General features: G+C 51.6%; 8 protein-coding genes across 8 annotated transcripts; 3 read left to right on the top strand and 5 right to left on the bottom strand.

Annotated features, from left to right (window-relative positions):
- Nucleotides 1–364: 364 nt before the first annotated feature.
- PV08_04391 (uncharacterized protein) lies at nt 365–1,638 on the top strand (the record flags this gene model as incomplete). Its single annotated transcript, XM_016378739.1, has 2 exons — nt 365–643; nt 697–1,638. The coding sequence occupies 2 exons, from the start codon at nt 365–367 to the stop codon at nt 1,636–1,638; spliced, it is 1,221 nt and encodes a 406-aa protein (XP_016237416.1).
- Nucleotides 1,639–2,058: 420 nt separating this feature from the next.
- On the bottom strand, nt 2,059–3,030 carry PV08_04392 (uncharacterized protein; the record flags this gene model as incomplete). The annotated part of the gene is made up of 1 exon (XM_016378740.1): nt 2,059–3,030. The coding sequence occupies one exon, from the start codon at nt 3,028–3,030 to the stop codon at nt 2,059–2,061; it is 972 nt and encodes a 323-aa protein (XP_016237417.1).
- Nucleotides 3,031–3,505: 475 nt separating this feature from the next.
- PV08_04393 (protein disulfide-isomerase domain) lies at nt 3,506–5,816 on the top strand (the record flags this gene model as incomplete). Its single annotated transcript, XM_016378741.1, has 3 exons — nt 3,506–3,738; nt 3,790–5,407; nt 5,478–5,816. The coding sequence occupies 3 exons, from the start codon at nt 3,506–3,508 to the stop codon at nt 5,814–5,816; spliced, it is 2,190 nt and encodes a 729-aa protein (XP_016237418.1).
- Nucleotides 5,817–7,043: 1,227 nt separating this feature from the next.
- On the bottom strand, nt 7,044–7,755 carry PV08_04394 (40S ribosomal protein S17; the record flags this gene model as incomplete). The annotated part of the gene is made up of 3 exons (XM_016378742.1): nt 7,044–7,334; nt 7,536–7,661; nt 7,735–7,755. The coding sequence occupies 3 exons, from the start codon at nt 7,753–7,755 to the stop codon at nt 7,044–7,046; spliced, it is 438 nt and encodes a 145-aa protein (XP_016237419.1).
- Nucleotides 7,756–8,214: 459 nt separating this feature from the next.
- On the bottom strand, nt 8,215–9,777 carry PV08_04395 (uncharacterized protein; the record flags this gene model as incomplete). The annotated part of the gene is made up of 1 exon (XM_016378743.1): nt 8,215–9,777. One exon carries the CDS (start codon nt 9,775–9,777, stop codon nt 8,215–8,217), a length of 1,563 nt encoding a protein of 520 aa, XP_016237420.1.
- Nucleotides 9,778–10,287: 510 nt separating this feature from the next.
- On the top strand, nt 10,288–10,668 carry PV08_04396 (uncharacterized protein; the record flags this gene model as incomplete). Its single annotated transcript, XM_016378744.1, has 1 exon — nt 10,288–10,668. The coding sequence occupies one exon, from the start codon at nt 10,288–10,290 to the stop codon at nt 10,666–10,668; it is 381 nt and encodes a 126-aa protein (XP_016237421.1).
- Nucleotides 10,669–10,913: 245 nt separating this feature from the next.
- On the bottom strand, nt 10,914–11,355 carry PV08_04397 (uncharacterized protein; the record flags this gene model as incomplete). Its single annotated transcript, XM_016378745.1, has 2 exons — nt 10,914–11,052; nt 11,108–11,355. The coding sequence occupies 2 exons, from the start codon at nt 11,353–11,355 to the stop codon at nt 10,914–10,916; spliced, it is 387 nt and encodes a 128-aa protein (XP_016237422.1).
- A 1,666-nt stretch (nt 11,356–13,021) lies between these two features.
- On the bottom strand, nt 13,022–13,288 carry PV08_04398 (uncharacterized protein; the record flags this gene model as incomplete). The annotated part of the gene is made up of 1 exon (XM_016378746.1): nt 13,022–13,288. One exon carries the CDS (start codon nt 13,286–13,288, stop codon nt 13,022–13,024), a length of 267 nt encoding a protein of 88 aa, XP_016237423.1.
- Between the last annotated feature and the right edge of the window lie 4,312 nt (nt 13,289–17,600).

Below are 17,600 nucleotides of genomic sequence, written 5' to 3' on the forward strand. Positions count from 1 at the left end.
TTCCTGCCAATGGTCAGCCCTCACCATTTTCCCGTGGTCTTGTTCGAGTAGACCCTGAGCGTTGTGCCTAGAGCCCTAGGTCTTCTCAACAAGACCGGAGGTATGTTTCTCTCCTTCGTTTTTGGCACTTCACCTCGTTGCGCAAGAGACCGTCTTTGACTCGGCGCTTCCCCGTCTTATTCACTGCCTGGAAAACAGGCACCTCGTAGACGGAGCAACTCATTCCGCCATTTCGATCAACCCAGAAAAATGGTGTGATACAATCGTCTCCCCCGCCCGCGCGGTAGAACGAATACCCCTTCGCGTTCCTGGTGTCGATTCTGGAGGCTTTTCGCAGCTGCGAGCGGTCTGAAAGTCTTCCATCATGGCCATTTCTCGACTCTACTCTGATGGCAAATATTCACGGCGCCGCTGGATTGTCGGCATTCTTGCTTTTCTGACCTTCGCGGTCCTTGTAATCTCATTTACTCACTATCGACGGAATTACTATGGCGAAATGAGCTTTCCCACATCACACATTGAGACGGAATTCACAAAGGATCTTCGCGTCAAAGAGTTCATCAAGCCGGAAGGTGTCAAGGTAGTCGGACTGGTCTTTTTCGGTAGAAAGAACAGAGTTGAGATCTTGCGATGCTTTTTGGAGGTGAGATGTTCTAGGTTTCGAACCATTCTGCATGCCCTAACCCATACTCTTAGCGCAACCTGGTTGATAATGGCGGCTGGCTGGACGAAATCCACTGGGTCAAGAACACCGATAAGCAGGATGACTTGGCATATTTGGATGAGATCCTCGCATCCTCTCCCCGCTACAAGAAAATTGAGCTGGAGGGCGTTGGTTTCGTCGGCTACGGCTATGCATGGTCCCATCTTGAACCCGGCCATCTGTATATCAAAATCGACGACGACGTGGTCTGGCTCGCTGACGACACGATCCCGCGCATCGTGACCATGAAGATCGCCCACCCCGAATATCTCCTGGTCAGCGCAAACGTCATCAATTCGCCCCTGATGGGCTGGGTGCATTATCATATGGGGGCCATGCACCCTTACCTGCCCGAATTCGACGTCTATGATCCTCCACTGCTGGATGCCGTTAGATCTACTGATCGTAAACCGTGGCATTACTCCAAGTACCCCTACTGGAACGGTCCGGACGACTATTTCTTTGACATCCATCAGGATCCGCCCTACAACGGACATCGATGGCTAAGACTGCAGAACGACACGGCGATCCACCGCACTCCCGTCAGTGAGATCGAGTACAAGACATGGGGGACCGGTCTAAAATCATGGGCGATTGCAGCGCAGGAACATTATTCGTTCCTGGAAAACCTAGCCAACGACCAGCTAGATCGATACAAAATGGGCAAGGCCTGGCTGACAGATTATAAACGCCTTAGCATCAATTTCATCGCAGTGTGGGCAGATGATGTTCTTAACAACCTTCCAATGGACACTGTGGACGAGGAGTGGCTGACCATCAACCTGCCTAAGAAGCTGGGTCGCAGTGTCGCAGTTGAGACCGACGCCCTCGCCGTCCATTTCACCTTCGGCACCCAAGGCAAGGTCGGGCAGACCGACTTGTTACCGCGGTATCACGATTATGCCCTTGAAAATGCCTGCGCCAGACGAGTATGAGCACGGTAAGAACAGAGCATTGCCAAAGCAGGTCAACCTTGGGGAGACGAGGACGCTGTCCAGCGGGCAGGCAGTGTCGAATGACAATGATGGTTCGTCCGGGGACGAGCATTAATATCCTCCCACCAAGCATGGGTGTCAAGAAGAGTGGACTACGAAGGCTTCTTTGTAATGTACGACTAGACGACCCTCTGACATCATGTACCTATATCATCAAATTAGCAAGGAGTTGGGTTGAGAAGATCCGGCGAGTGACTTTTCCGAGTTGTAATTTCCTAAATGAGATTGAGAATGACCACCTCTCTTTGCCACGAAGAGATAACTAGGCGACGTCGCTAATCACGCACCAGCCGCTGACTTTTGACCTCTCACGACAAGGTCATTCGTGGGTTATTACTACTGCCGTTCTCTATTTCTACTTCACCTGACAGGTGAAGCATCCCACAGTTCCTCAGCATTGTCTCTGAAGAGTCTCTCTATGAGTTCAGGGTCATTCTCACACCACTCAAAACACCTCTCAATGAATGGTACGGAGTCAATGCCATCGAACCTCGTATGTGGCCAATCCGTGGCGTACACAGTTCGATCCCTGGCCTCTTTGATCAAAACCTGTCCAATCGGATCCATATCTCGCATGTCAGGATCTTTCGACAGTCTGTACGGCGCCGACAGCTTAACCCATGTCTGCTTTTGCAAGAGCGAAACAAGTGACTCGAATCCGGTCATTTGGAAAGGCGAAGTAGCTTGCGAAGGATCAGATGGATCTGGCATAGTTGGCCAGCCGAAATGATCTACACAGACCTTCACCCCCAGGTCTGGCACGATCTTCTCCAAAGGTGTCGCGAGCCTAAGTGGAATATAAAGTTGCACTACCCAGTCCAAGGGCTTGAGGACCCGCGCATAGGCTTGCAACTCGCTACGGAGTTCTGACTCGGTGACTTCTCTGCCTACAGACACCAGATTGAGTCGGGCTCCCCTGACACCGAGGGCGTGCCACTTCTGCATAGTAGAATGATCGATTGCGCGCGGGTCGAGTCCGACAACAGCTCGGCCATGTCGAGGCGTCAGCTCTCGTAATGCATCGAGCATGCATGAGTTGTCATTTCCGTATATGGATGGTTGGACAAGAACCATATTTTGTATGCCAAGCTGAGAGTAGAAGGCCTTTGCATCTTCTAACGTATGGGCATGAGGCCTGTATTTGGCGTCAGGGGCCAATGTGTAGCGGTCTGGGTCAACGACATGCATATGACTGTCCCATGTACCCTTTGGCAAGGGCTGTGAGAGGAGAGCCGCGACCTTGTGCTGCTGTTGAGAATAACGTCGAGCGAACACGCCTGGGGAGCAGACCCTTGAAGGGCAAAAGAGCCTGGACGATTTGGGAAACGCCATCTCAAACCCCTAGACTCCTTGCGTTCGCGGGTGAACTTCCTCTGATACGGTTGATAGATAAGGACCTACCTAGATATCTGCCTGAGATGCTTGGACACGCCGTACACAAGACTGATCGAAGTGGTACTTATGTCCCTCTGGTGGACTCCTGTTTCGGCTAAAAGCAGCGACAGGCCGCAAGGGGTAAAGCACAGACACCGCGCGACGTTGCAGATCCAAACCCCGTACAAAGTGTCTCTCTCACCATCTCGCCATCCTGCAAACTCCCATTGAGCCTCTATTTGAGCATTGTTTCCACCTTCTATTCCTTGTTCTATTGCGGAGTATCGCACTACGCTCTCCTCTGATTCTCGCGATTCCTGTCACCTCGCGTTGCGCCTGCACGATTGTCGGCCTTGTTCCCTTGCAGCATCCTCAAGCCCAAAGACACCTTTTACCTACCCGTTGATCGGGCCATCGCTGGTCAACTCCCAATATGAGGCCAGCATTGCTGGCATGGGCGCTAGCCGCCGTTTTCACGACATCTTTTGCAGCACCGCCAGGTTCGCCCAAACCAGGAAATGTATTATCAGATGATGCAGTCTCGGGAGAGACTCCGGCGGAGGGAGGAGAGGCAGTCGAATACACAGTTTTCAACGGAATCAAGGTACCTCCTATGGTAGAGATAGAAGGAAGCAAATTCGCAGAGACGATAAAAGATGGCTACTGGTATGGGCTCTACTACGAAGCAATCGACAATTACTGACAGGCACTTCGCAGGTGGGTCAAACATTACTCGCCGCATTGCGTGCATTGTAAAGCCATCGCACCTCACTGGCAGACGCTTTACGAGTTCTATGCGACATCCGATCCTCTTGATGGACTGACAAAGTCTGGTCAACCAGACCTCTCCTCTCCAAACAGCTTTCATGGATACTACAATTTCCATTTCGCCTCCCTTAACTGTGTAGCGTACGGTGACGCCTGCATGAACAATGGTGTGCGCGCATGGCCGACGTTCCTGCTCTACAAAGACGGCGTGCTTGTTGAGAAGTATACGGGTGAAAAATCGATGGACGGCTTCAGCAACTATGTCGAAGAGAAACTTGAACAAATCAAACCTGGATCGAGACCGCGAGGAGGTGTCAAGGTGCCAAAGGCTGGCGCTAAGAGTGTCGACCGTGGAGCTTCCCCTGAAGTACCTCTTGCAAAGGACAAAGACGCCGCTGCAGGAGTTGCTGCGGGTTCTAAGCAGAACAAACAGCACCCGGCCGAAACAACATCTGCTATGTTGGCTTCTGAGACCGCAAGACTGGGCCGTCAGAACAGTGCCAAGTCAGGACTCATGGCGAACCCCCAAGGTGTCTCTGTCCCATTGACTCCAGAGTCATTCCAGAAACTCGTCACCACCTCCCAGGATCCTTGGTTCATAAAGTTTTACGTTCCCTGGTGTTCCCATTGCCAGCATCTTGCACCCACCTGGTCTGAATTGGCTCGCGAGATGGAAGGCAAGCTAAACATTGGAGAGGTCAACTGCGAACAGTCTCCTCGACTTTGCAAGGATGCCAAGGTCAGTGGGTATCCCACCATTTACTTCTTCCGCGGCGGAGAACGAGTCGAGTACGAAGGACTTCGAGGCCTGGGCGATCTTCTTTCCTTCTCCAACAAAGCGTTGGACAGTGACATCAAGTATGTGGATGCCAACGGCTTCAAAGAAATGGAAGAGACCGAGGAAGTGATCTTTGTCTATTTCTTTGACGATGCCACCACATCGGAAGATTTTGCTGCTATGGACCGGCTGACACTGAGCTTGATCGGACATGCGAAAATTGTCAAGACAGACTCAGAGATTCTGGCCAGCCGCTTCAAGATTTCAACATGGCCTAGGTTGCTTGTTTCTCGCGATGGACGACCGACGTACTATAACGCTCTTGCTCCCAAGGATATGAGGGACTTCCGACGTGTCCTTACGTGGATGCAATCGGTCTGGCTCCCGCTAGTGCCGGAGTTGAGTCCAGCAAATGCAAGAGAGATCATGGCAGGCAAGTACGTTGTCATGGGCGTTCTGAGCCGTGATCGCCCTGATGAGTTTTTGCAATCACGACGTGAGCTAAAAAATGCTGCGCTTGAATGGATGGACAAGCAAACGCAAGCTTTCCAGCTAGAACGGCAGGAATTGCGGGACTCAAAGCAGCTCCGTATCGAGGAGGCCGAAGATCGCAATGACCAGCGAGCTTTGAGACAGGCCAAGAGTCGTGTCATCAGTATCACCGAAGAGTCCTTTCGCAAACAAGTCAGTTTCGCGTGGGTTGATGGGGTATTCTGGGAGAGATGGCTACGCTCAACCTATGGCGTTGATGTCTCGAAGGGTGAACGTGTGATCATCAACGATGAAGATGTAAGTTACCTAGACCTGTCCACACGTTCAGCTCTGTGCGTCTGAATTCAAACTAACGTGTACCTCACAGAACCGACGTTACTGGGATGTCACAGACTCGGGGGCCTTTATTGTACCCTCCCGAACCTCGATCCTTGAGACGTTGAACAGGATCATTGCCAACCCGCCCAAGCTTACGCCAAAGTCCACAATTGGCACGTTTGAGAATGTTTTCTTCCAGATTCGAAACTTTGGCACTTATCATCCATATTTCTCTTTTGCCATTCTGATTGTCAGCGTGGTCCTGTTGCTTTATGTTTTGAAGAATGGAACAACTATCAAGAGAAGTCTCAGCCGGAACAGTAGCGGCTATTTCAATCTCGATGGCAAGGAAGGTCTACTGGGAGGTTCGAATGGGAAAGCTGATTGATTTGATTACCGAGGGTTGATTTTCTCCGGCTTGCGGTAATGAACAATGAGAGCGACCGTTCTTGTACGATGAAAAGAGGCTTATATCAGATTCCGCTGCAGTGATCGATGATAAGACGGGTCTCAGTATGAATTGAGGCCTTTTTTGGTATATGTACAGTGTGCATGGCGATGGCGTTTTTCGGGCCTGGGTTTTCATTATTTAATTCGTTTGAACTGAACTCGACCGACGTCTGGAGTGGACTGAATTGAATTGGTTTCAAACAAAAACGTGGAAAATGACTTTTAGGTTCTTTTTTCTTTGAAATGCTAACGTTAAATCTGATAAATGGTTTATTGTCATGACATTGAGGGACAAAAAAAAGGAGACCACGAGTGCTTCTTTTATGGTTCTCTGATCATCGGCCCCCTTGAGGTGGCGACATGATGGGGTCAAGTAGAGAGAGACAGACAGAGAAAGACTCATTGAGCCTTTTGCTGGTGTACTCGTATTACTTATGCGCACACCAGCTTTGCTTGCATACATACACACCCACACCTGGTTGCTTTGCATTGCGCACACACATACTGGCTTGGCTTGCACAATCGTAAACGCACAGATACACGCACACGTACACGTACACGACCACGTTCACGCAAGTCAACAGGGGGAGGGGAAGGGGGTGAAAAGAAGAGTGAGCTGTTTTGGCAATCAAGCTTCGTCCATGGAATAGGACTAGGCGACACCTTTTGTCTTGTGGAATTGGTTTTTTTTTATTTTTCTCTTGCTGCAGCGGTAGGCACTTCCACAGCTGCATCTCGCATCGAGGTTTGTGCGTGGGTGGGTGGGTGAGTGTACCTTTGTGCGAAGCCAGCGGAGACGAGGCGGTTCACACAGGTAATAACACTCGATGGGAATTCTCATCTTTCAACACGTTTTCTGTCCACTTTTCCTTTCCCCACCGTCTTCGAAATGAAAAAAAAGGGAATCGTAATTTTTCACCTCATCGACCTCAGCGAGAATGCGTGCGACGGCCTCGAGGCTCGCCGGCCCCCCAATTTGCAACCTCAAATCTCGAATCTCCATCCTCAACTTCGATCGCGCAAGATTCATTCAGTCGGCCCAGATCCAGAATCAATATAACGTTGATTTGATCATTTTGAAACTCCTCCTGTCTCTCTGGAACAATCCACCCGGTGGTGAGACGAAGAGAGGGAGAGAAGGTTGCCGTTTCTTGTTTCCTGTCGTTTATCGACCCGCGCCGAACACTCTACGTCCGCCACGTTCCTGCTGTTGCTGCTGGACGACAGGCACGACGTTGACCGGGATCGAGTCGAAGCCCATGCTCTTCAGGAGGTCCTTGGTGTCCGAGTCGACGTCCAGCTGGCCGCTCTCGGTGTTCTGGGTGAAGTCCAAGGCCGAGATCTCGGGCACGTACTGATCCTTGCGCTCGCGCTCTTCTTCCTGGAGCTTGAAGGAGATGCCTCGGACCGGTCCACGTTGGATACGCTTCATCAAGTGCGTGGTGTAGCCTGCGATCTGTAACCAGAAGACGACCCCGTCAGCATTGGATTTTCAAGACATTGCGCGGAAACGTGTTCGGATATCTGCCCTCGTTTTCTCTCGTCCTAAAGAAGAGTTCGTTGCCCCTCCCCCCCGCGAAGAAGAGGACGAGACCCCAACCCCAACCAAATACACGTATCCTCCTCCATAAGGGGGAAAAAAAAGAAACGCACGCACCTTGTTGCGAAGACGCTTCGACGGGATGATCGCAATCTCATCGCATATGCGCTTGTTGGTCTCGAAGTCGAGAGTGAGCTTGGGGTAGTACCGCTCGATGATGACCTTGGCGGACTTCTTGACGGTCTAGAAAGAGGACGTTAGTCTCTCTCGAGCAAGAACCATGGATGGAACACGAATGTGCAGAAGAAGAATGTACCTTTGTTCGGACGCGACCCATCTTGACGGCTTGATCGATCTGGCGTTGTTGTTGAGATCGAGGGAGGTGTGTGAAAAAGGTCGAAAGAAGTGTAAGGTAGGGTGTGTGCGTGAAATGAGCCCCCAGACACAGTGGGCGCACCTTGGGAATTTTGCGAATGTGGATGTCTTGGCGCAGTGCCGGAAACATGGCCAAGAGGCCATTATGTAAGCCTCACCACGGTTCTTGTGCCTCACCAAAGTGACTAAAAGGTGCAGTCTGACAAGAGCATAATTTCCCAAGTCACTTGCACAATCATCATTCAATCGCCTGAAAAAAGGAGGTTTGGAACTTCGTCAGACTCTAACAAAATACTTCACCCTCCAAATGAGATCTGTAAGATAGAGGTCACTCTGCTAGTAGGACTAGACACCCCAGACAGATGAATGGCCATGAGAAGATTTAATTTCTATACATAGTACAAAAGGTGTTCTTACAACCCTACGCAGACCTATTTGCCAGATTCTGAGTAGCTCGGCGCGTCATCTCGTTCAACTCTTCACTGATATCCTGACTCGGTGCCGGTGTAGATCTCGCTACAGTAGACTGCCTCTTAAAAAGTCTGTCCAAGGGCCTGACCTGCGTGGCAGGGGCCGGCCGCGTCGTGTTTGTCCCTGCACGTCGGCGTTCAGTGATCTCAACTGGAACATCATCCTCGAGATACCAATCTTTCATGAGCTTCGTGTTGATTTCCACTTTTCCACTTTGTGAAACTGCAGCAGAAACAGGCTGGACTACCAACTTGGGACCGTCCTTGACTGATTGCCACTGCCAGGGACGATCACGCAACTCGCTCCAATGGGGCTGTGGAATCACGAAACCAGCCATGCCGACATTCGGAATTGATCTCTGCTGGCCGATCTGGATCGTCTTCAATAAGCGGGCTGGCACTGGAGGTCGAGTGTCTCTGGGCCCAACAATGACATCGTTCTGGGCAAATGACTCCGACCTGAGATACGACAAGCCAGCAGAAGGATGTGTTCGAGGGGGCCCAGACTCCTTGTATTGATCGGCAGCTATCGTATCACGTCCGTAGTGCCATGGTTCTCTGTTCATGACGGAAGTTTTGGGTCCGTCAGCAAGATCGAAGAACTCGACTATCAGCGGTGCGAACTTGCTGGGTTCAGAACGTAGTTGGCGAAGGTGCTCGTCAACGTCCTCTTCGGTAACCTTCACGCTCGTGTCATCGGCAGGACCAGTCTCGCCAGTCTCGCCGCTTTCCAGAGCCTCTGCACGACGTTGAGCTATCCGCTGGTTGATCAGGTGTCGTTCTACGTGTTTTCGGAATTCTGCCTTCTTTGCTCTTGTGATCTGGCCCAAGAACGCTTCAAATTCTGCACCGTTAAGACCGGCCAGGTACGGACCCAAATATCTCCACCGTCGTCTAGACAGTCTCGCTGGCGACAAGCTGGACTCTGAGGTGGCTGATGCTGAGTTCGACTCAGGATTGTCTTTCGTGGCCTTTTCGAGCGTGTCTCGGAGATGCTTGGGCAGTTCTGCGGCACGCTCGGCAGGTGATTTGTCCAACCATGATACTGGGCCGTTCTTCCCTTTCAGCGTCAACGGCACCTCCGCGGTATGGTCGATTTCTGGATCGAAAGCACTCGTGCGTTCATAGTGCCTCTTATCCCTGGTGGCGGGAAGAGTCACTCGAAGATTAAGCTCTTGGTACTTCCGTAGGGTAAGCACATGGTCGGCCGCAGACTCAAAATCGGCAACGTGCTCAGGAGTATCGATGCCTCGCAGGATTCTAACGGTCGGCGTGCCAGATTTGGTCGTGGTCGAGACCGGCAGAGCTCGCTTGAGACCCCAATCACCTTTGAACAAGGTCGACCTGGGAGTTTCGAGTGCTGCTCGGAGTGGATAGGGAGTGGTCGCTGTGTCTGAAGACACGACAGGTTCAGAGGTAGGTTCGGTCGGTGGAACTGAGAGGGCAGTAGGAAGGGCGAAAAGCTTCGAGTTGCGCAGTAGGCTCGCCGCCGGAGACAGACGAGCAGCCGTCATTGCTGCAATGTCTGGCCCAGCTGTTGCTGGCGAAAAGGTGTCGTAAGTGAATCCGAAGCTTGAGAGCCCGAGCAGAAGATTCACATTGGGAAATCTTTGCCAAGGTTGTAGTTTAACCGGTTAACAGCACACGCCTACGCCCAATCGGGAAATACGGTGATGCCGCTCTGGCTCATCCTTCAGAGATAGATCTATGGTTTTCTTCCTTAGCATTCTCAGTAAGCACAGACGAGCGGGCGGAAACTACTCTGCCTATCATTCAATTTTACTGAATGTCTTAGGAGCATACTATCGATTGAAAGACTGCTTCCAGGAATCGCCTGTGCCATTTGCTGATTTGTTCCGTCTCACTTCGTACGAGGACCGTAGATTGAATCCAACCATTTCCCCATCAAGGTCCAACACGTTAAAAGGGGGCACGCTAGGTGTACCTCTCTTTCCTCGCCTCGTTGCTCGATTTCCTACTTCACGCAAGTACCTTCGGGAGAGTCAATTCCTAGAACTCGAAAAATGACCGCCACAGCCACCACATTCACGCTACGAAACCCACCATATGCATATCTCCATCTCTCGCTCAGAGCGCTATCTCCTCAAGACACGGCGCAGAACCTAGACCTGGACGAGATCACGACCCGCTCATACCTGACCGCTGCGTTGCAACAGTATCTCGGGTTGACAGGCACAGCCATCCCCATTGACATTTTGAAGGTTGAAGGTCCCAACGCCTGGATCCGGGTGCCCAAAGATGACGAGTCCGGTGTCGCTGGTGCGTTGGCTCAGTGGTCGTCAGCATCCAGGGGGGTGAATCTGCGCATCGAGGGTAGAGGAAGTTGGCTAGGCGGTGTCGTTGGGAGAAGAAAGGATGTCAAACTGTGGAGTCTCGAGCGATGAAGCTTTGAACGAAGAATTGATCGAGTATGGGATTACGGCACGTCTGGCTCTTGCTGTCGCTCTCGCTCTCGCTATCCAACACAAACAAACCCGAAACACTACCAACACAACCTCACTTATATCCAAGGCTAAGCACCGCTTCAAACCGACGATAGACGTCAAAGATAAAGTCAAGTCTAGACGCACGGCTTCGACTTGACCTCGATGTTGCAATTCATTTCAAAGCGTCACTCAGCGACATCATCTCAGAATCGCTGCTGTCCGAGTCCATCCACTTCTCTTCGAATTCCGCCTCCTTCTCCGTCAACAACGAGTTGTCCTGGCTCCGCCCTCGCCACAATGAACGGGCGATTTTCGAAAACATGCTCGGTTCGCTTCGCTTGCCTATGGAAGATCAGGTTGTCAGTGAGCCACACGGCGACAGTCCCAGACGGCGGACATGTGGAAGGGTGGAAAGTCGGCCAGTCGACAAAGCCGAACGGAGAGGATTGAAGGGCTTTGCGAGGTGGGAGGGAGGAAAGACTCATTACTGTTTTGCAGATACGCCCTGCGTACTTCCTTGATCTGTCGCAGCTGAAGCTTCTCTTCGCGCTTCTTGGCCGCTTTCTCTTCGAGGTACGCAGCGCGGATTTTCCTGTAAGCCTGCACCTCTGGGTCATGTTGGACTGAGAAGCCTGTGACGGACATTTTGTGGACTAGACACAGGAAACAGAGGCAAAAGTGGGTAGTCAGGGGAGCACCGATCAAGTGTTGTCAGACGCCAACGGTCTTGTCTCGGGCACGTCGAGTATATTGTTTGCCTTGGGGATATGAGCGCGGACAATGAACCTCTCAGGGGCACAAATGCAGTGAAATTGTTCGATGCACTCGACTGAATTCCTCCACTCCTTAATATACCTCGATCATGGCGTCAATCACTTATCATCACCATTATCATCACATTGAGCGTAGCTGTATCTCTACATGGCCCGATGCATAGCATTTCGCCGAAAAGCGGACACTTCGGTTGTTGTTCAGCGTCGGGCCAAGTACGTCCGTGGTTGGTCGTTAGTCGTTGGGAACCATCGCCGAGTCTTCAGACGATCTATAAACACGGGAAAGGAGTACGTTCGAGACTTCACACAATTCGTAATCTTCTCGTTAAAAGGTACAAAAATGGAACGTAGATCCCAACTATCTATATCGAGCGCTACCGCATCAGCGCTGAATCCAGATTCTCCTTCCCAATCAAGAGCGGAGCTGGTATGCTCGTACAAAAGACGGAAAAACAAGTTCTCCATGTCGGGAACAATTTCGTTTCGTTCCTCTATCCGCAAGCTCGAATCACCAGGCCTTGATCCTTGCTCCCTCATACACGGTATTATCGTGTTCGACCGGGAGAAGTAATAGGTGAGATCTAAAATAGGGACTAGTCTGAGAAGCGCGAGAGAACAAAGTGGACGATGCCGTTTCAGGTTGCATCGCTCCGTGTGGGGGGTATAAGTGTGGAAATCATTGAACATGGCAGAGTTTAGTTCTTCGACAGATCTTTATCGTGCTTCATTGACGATAGGAGACTCGTAAAGGGTAGCTAGTTCGTTTTCGTGTGGTAGAAAAGGAGCCGTAAGATGTTGTTTGTTCAGTTCGGAGTTTCGTAGTCTCATATCATGGGTTCGCATATGTGTATCATGTAAGGACTGACCATGGTTGTTCTTGCAAACATTGTTTGAACCGTGGCAGCAACCCACGCCTCGCGGATTGTCATTCAACCATGGGAGCAGTGAGCTGTCATCCGCAGAGTCTGTGCTTGAGAGCGTTCCATGTCCCCTTCTGACCTCGCTCTTGAACAGGTCAAGTGTACTCATGTGCTCTGCCTCGAAGAAGAGTGGTCTCGGGGAACAGGAGCTCCGGCGATGACCGTGACGTCTCGTAAAAACTGTACCAGCATTTCCACCCATTTCCTCGAGGTCTGGCCTTGATGCGTCGTGGCAGTGTAGGAAGAGTACAGTGGGAGAAGATACGCCGCTGCCAGGTACGCTGCGACCTTGAAAGTAGGTGTAGAGTAGTGGTAGAGGGTCAGCACGCTAGTGAAACGGGCCAGGCACCCGCTAGACACCTTGTTCAACGACTGGTGGGACACAATGGCCATCAGTCAAAAGACTTGAGTGCTGAGGCCTCGCCCAATAGCCAGCGCCAGCCTCCTGTCGCGCGTGTGGTGTCACTTGGTCCAGGATGTATAACAATACATGCGGTGTTCCCTCGATTGCATCAATAGTAGTGATAACGCAACACGTTGGGGAATTCATCCAGGCTCTTGAGATCTTGACTGCATCATCAAGTCGCGATGCGATGGATGGACTCTTCCGACACTTCCTCAAGCGTGCGTCGTGGTGGTAACGGTGGTCTCGGGGGGAGGATAATACGCTGGCTGTCTTCCGCCAAAAAGTTGGGCATAGTTCCTCGACCGAACTTGCCTCATATAATGTTCCTGTTCATTTGTGAAGGGCAATATCCCTTCTCCATCCCCACCAGAGCTGGTTCGCCTTCGGTCCATCACTTGATGAAGTGCTGCGCCTGCCGCGACGGTGAGACCGGCCACCAGGACACATATGAGGATGACAAGGCCGTCAGATAAACCCATGGTGAAGATCAGAGGGCCACTGATGAGGCTGAGGCTTTATGACTGTCGCCGGGGAACTGATCTGGCAGGATTGACCGGTGACAGGACAGGATGTGGGAGGTTGCAGTAGGCAAAGGATTTTGAAGGAAGTACAATGCGAAGGAACAGAGGAGGGGGGCTGAGATAGAAGAAAGCTGAACGCGACACGTACTTTTAATGGTTTGTGCAGTACAGGTACGGAGTACGAGCAGCCACAGGTGAGAAAAACATGGATTGGGTGAGTTGGAGGTGTCGTATGCCTGTCCTGGCCTGACTTGACTCGACTCGGGAACGTGGTGAACTCTGAATGCGTCGCCAGACCACGGCTTCTTACGAATGCCGGAGATGGTGGTTGGATGTAGTGAGAGAATTTTGCTGCTGTCGTGTTGACGGCGAATCGACTCCAGGCTGATCAGGCCTTTGCAACGCCACGACACTGCATTAGCGAGAAACCAGGCCAATAACCTGCGTTAGCACAACTGTCGCGGGGGGCCACTGCGTCGTCAGCTACTTGTACAAGTCCAAGCCCCTCCCCGGGCGCCTGGGATGCCCATTGCTTGGTGCTATGGGGGCATCCTACGGGTGTCAACTGTAGGGGCATCGTAGGGGCCTCCGGGGGTCATGCAGGTACCTGAGTACCTATTGTGCCCACGCACTATGCACACCTCCTAAGGTATTGTACCTAGTAATAAAGACCACGTCCATCCAGCCTCCCGAGTCACCCGCCCTCGCATCCCGCACACCCGAAGACGAAATCAGTTTAGCAGAATACTGTGTACCAAGCACTGGCAGTTAAAGTGCACCGTTCATCGCGTCTGCCATCATTTGTTTCTATAATAAGTCCCAAGCTAGAACTCCATCAAGATGAAACTTCCAGCCTTGCCGAAACTCGTTCGGATCCTTCCGGGACATATCAAACTACTCGTACTGTACAACACCAAATGCACAACAGTCCCGTTATGGACATGGTGGAGGGGGGTCCTTGCAACATAACGGCAACGCTTGGCGTCTAGGATTTATACACATGTCCTACGGAGAGCTTTGCTGTTTTGTGCAAAGATCGCAATCAGCATCTGTCATGCTGGCTTAAATTTTGTTGACACGGGACACTGTCAATCTCGGTGATTGTGTTTACATGAGCCACGCGTTGGATCTCTGCGGAATATCACGTCGAGGTCCAGTTCAACCATAAAACTAATCGGTTGCGACAGAAGCTGCAGCTGCACGTACGATACAAATTATAATTTATCATGGCGGTGCTCCGTACCTGGGTTACTCGTCTCGGGAAAAGGCGTCCTCCGAGCCGGTCGAGTTCTCTTTTCCCGGATCGATTGCACAAACAGACACACATCATGATGGTCTCCTCGTCAATCAGTCATCGTATTGTGTTTTATCAAGCGGATTCGCCCCGAGGGCGTTGTGCAATCAGCGCTTTCACAACTGTGGCTCAGGGGATCTCCAGTTCTCACGAGGAGCCACTCGATCGAGGCAGAGTCCCTCCCACCAGCCCGGAGCATCTGAGACGCCAATGACCAACTGATCGCCATTCTCTAGCATAGAGGGGGCTTTACGGGGAAAGAATGCTATCCGCCCACACATCTTATCATAAAGCAGCGTCGGCTTGATGCATGGAGGAGATTCGGCCTGTAGCGACTTCACCTCCGTCGCAGATATGTCTGTTAGAGGCAAGCTGTCTTAATGCCACCCCCAGCTTTGTCGATGCCTGAAAGCCCTACTAAGGGTCGGGATCTTTCGACAAGGCCTTACAGTACACACTTACGCTCCCCACGCACGCTGTCTATCCGCCTCTTTCCCTAACACTCTTGAGGTTGGTCTAGAAGACGACGGCTACTGCGCTCTTGAACGTCACACATTGACTGTCGGTCGCTGTGCAATTACTCGACTCGCACTGCCTCACCGCGTCAGCAAAATCTGACACAACACGCGCCCCAAATAGCAATGTTGCCAAAGCGGCCGCACATGCACACGCTCTCGACGACCTTAGCCTTGGCCTGTTTGTTTCCGCGCTCCGGAGCAAATTCTGCTGCTACTGTGGTGACCACGACGCGTTTCGATATGAAGGGGATATCTGGGCCGTGCGTCTTACGTGACTTGGTCAACGGCAGAGTGTGATACCGGATCTATGCATTTGGCTTGTACCCCGAAGATCTTCCCCGTAGCCCCTACCGAACCGGACTGAGAGGTTCGCAAGAGCTGAATGAAGACGAAGCTAGATGTAAGTCAGAGTTTTACTTCTGGTGGGTCGTGGCCATCTAGGAGCTTGAGACGAGTTAATTCAATTTACTAGTTTCTTGTGATATCCTCTACGTCAGAGCACAAGAAGAGCGCTCATCCTGGAGGACCAAAAACCCCGTTTGGCCAATGAAAGCCTTGAAAGATCAAGTTTATGAAAGCACGACATCAATCTAACATATTTTGCCTCATGTCGAGAGCTCTGACAAAGGATCTGTCGACTCCTTAGGCAGCTAGTCGGGTTCAATGCTATCATCTTCTGCATCTCTCGCAATGCACAGATCTGTGCAAGGAGAGACGTGTAACCTGACAGAAGACGAGCAGGATCACCGTTACTAAATTGTCCGGGATTTGTCTTCGTCGGCGTCAGACTAGCGAGTCGGTAATCCTCACGTCCACCAAGGTATTGGATACGTATAGATCAGGTATTTCGGTCTTGCCCCATCAACAAAAACTATTTGAGATTCACAGCATGATCTGAACGTCGTCACACCTTTGAGTCAGGTGTGGACTTTGATCGAGTTATCCCCGCGTTGGCCATGATGCAGTGGCATCCTTGACTATCACGGATCGGAAGCATCGAATCCTTCTCTCTTCCCACCCCTTCGCCTTGGGCTCCAGTCATGAACCAGGTACGGGGTACTCCGTAAGTGGCAGATGCTTCAGAAGAATGGGCTCATATAGCGACTTGATCATGAATGAGCTTGTGCAATTGCTGTACTGGATTTTGGAGGAGTATGATTTCACCAACTACAGTCACAGTTCCTCCTTTGGGGGTTACTCCCAGGAACTGCGATCTCTCAAGAATTCCTTCTGTCTCTTTCTCAAGAACAACCGCGGGCCTTCCTGTTTGACAAACCAGTAATCGTCTAGCTGCCACCTCTCTTCAGGATGTGCCAATTGGACGTGGTGCCCCCGGAGCAGCTGAAGTACCAATTGGAGATCTCCATGAACGAAATGTTCTTCCCAAAGCCACGTCCTCGGTTTTACCAATTGAATAGGCCTGTAACCACCACTTTATGAAGAGACGGCGGTATACTCACAGCGAGCCAGTTCCAGTCCGTGGTCTTCGACGTCTTTTCCTCCACTTCGGTCCACCTCTTAGGTGGGAAGACCTCTTGGTTGCTGCCGTAGACGGCTTCGTCTTGCGCGGCAACCCAGGATCTCATTCAGATGATTAGCCCGCCGCACAAGAACCGGATCGGTGGTGGTGCCCTCGCTAACTACATGAGAGGGAGATCCACGGCTAGGGCGATGGTCAGTGACCATATATACGTCCTGGTAGCAAGCAATACAATGTCGGTGCGTGGGAGCATCTTTCTGATTCCTCGTAGAGCTAAAAAGTGGCAGTGTCGTTGGCTTGAACGACGAACCTGCGGGTCTACGTCTAGCTATGCAGACAGAACACGTGTCTTAAGATGGCATCCATGCAGTCCCTTTGACTTATTCGGTCATGTTTATCGCGCTATGGTTCATGCACGTCGGCTGGATCGGATCTAGAAGACGAATGTCAGGCGAGTAGTAATGGGCAAACACGGCTACGGCGTCATCTTCATCTCCGACAGCCCGGTCGGCAGTTTGAGGACGTGTCTCGGCGCAACCTACAGATGGGCCCTTATACTTGCCCGACGTATATTCGAGGGATATGTTCTTGGCAGCTGTCGACGAGAGCGCCCAGGGATCCAGGTGCTCTGGACACTGCGTAGCTGCCGTAGGACTCTCCCTTTGTGGTTTTGCAAAGGCCGAGGAGACCACGCAACTTCGGTGTTTCTGGGGCCCGTGATTCCCTGGAGAACATAGACACTGGGCAATCCAGTGCCAGTGGGTGCTGATGTCTCCCACTGTTGCAGTCAAGATAACCCTGCCGACGAGTACTGGGAACATCTGTTTGGGACCATTCTCTGAGCTTTCCCGGCCAATACGGCCGCCACGTTTTGGTGCTCGTTAACACTGTGGCAAAGTTGCACGCAGCACCGTCCATCAACATGATCAGGACTGCTTTGAATGGTCTGGTGGACGTCTGGGTGCTCTTTGGGGGTGT

The sequence above is a fragment of the Exophiala spinifera genome, assembly GCF_000836115.1.
Source record: "Exophiala spinifera strain CBS 89968 unplaced genomic scaffold supercont1.3, whole genome shotgun sequence".
Lineage (NCBI taxonomy): Eukaryota > Fungi > Ascomycota > Eurotiomycetes > Chaetothyriales > Herpotrichiellaceae > Exophiala > Exophiala spinifera.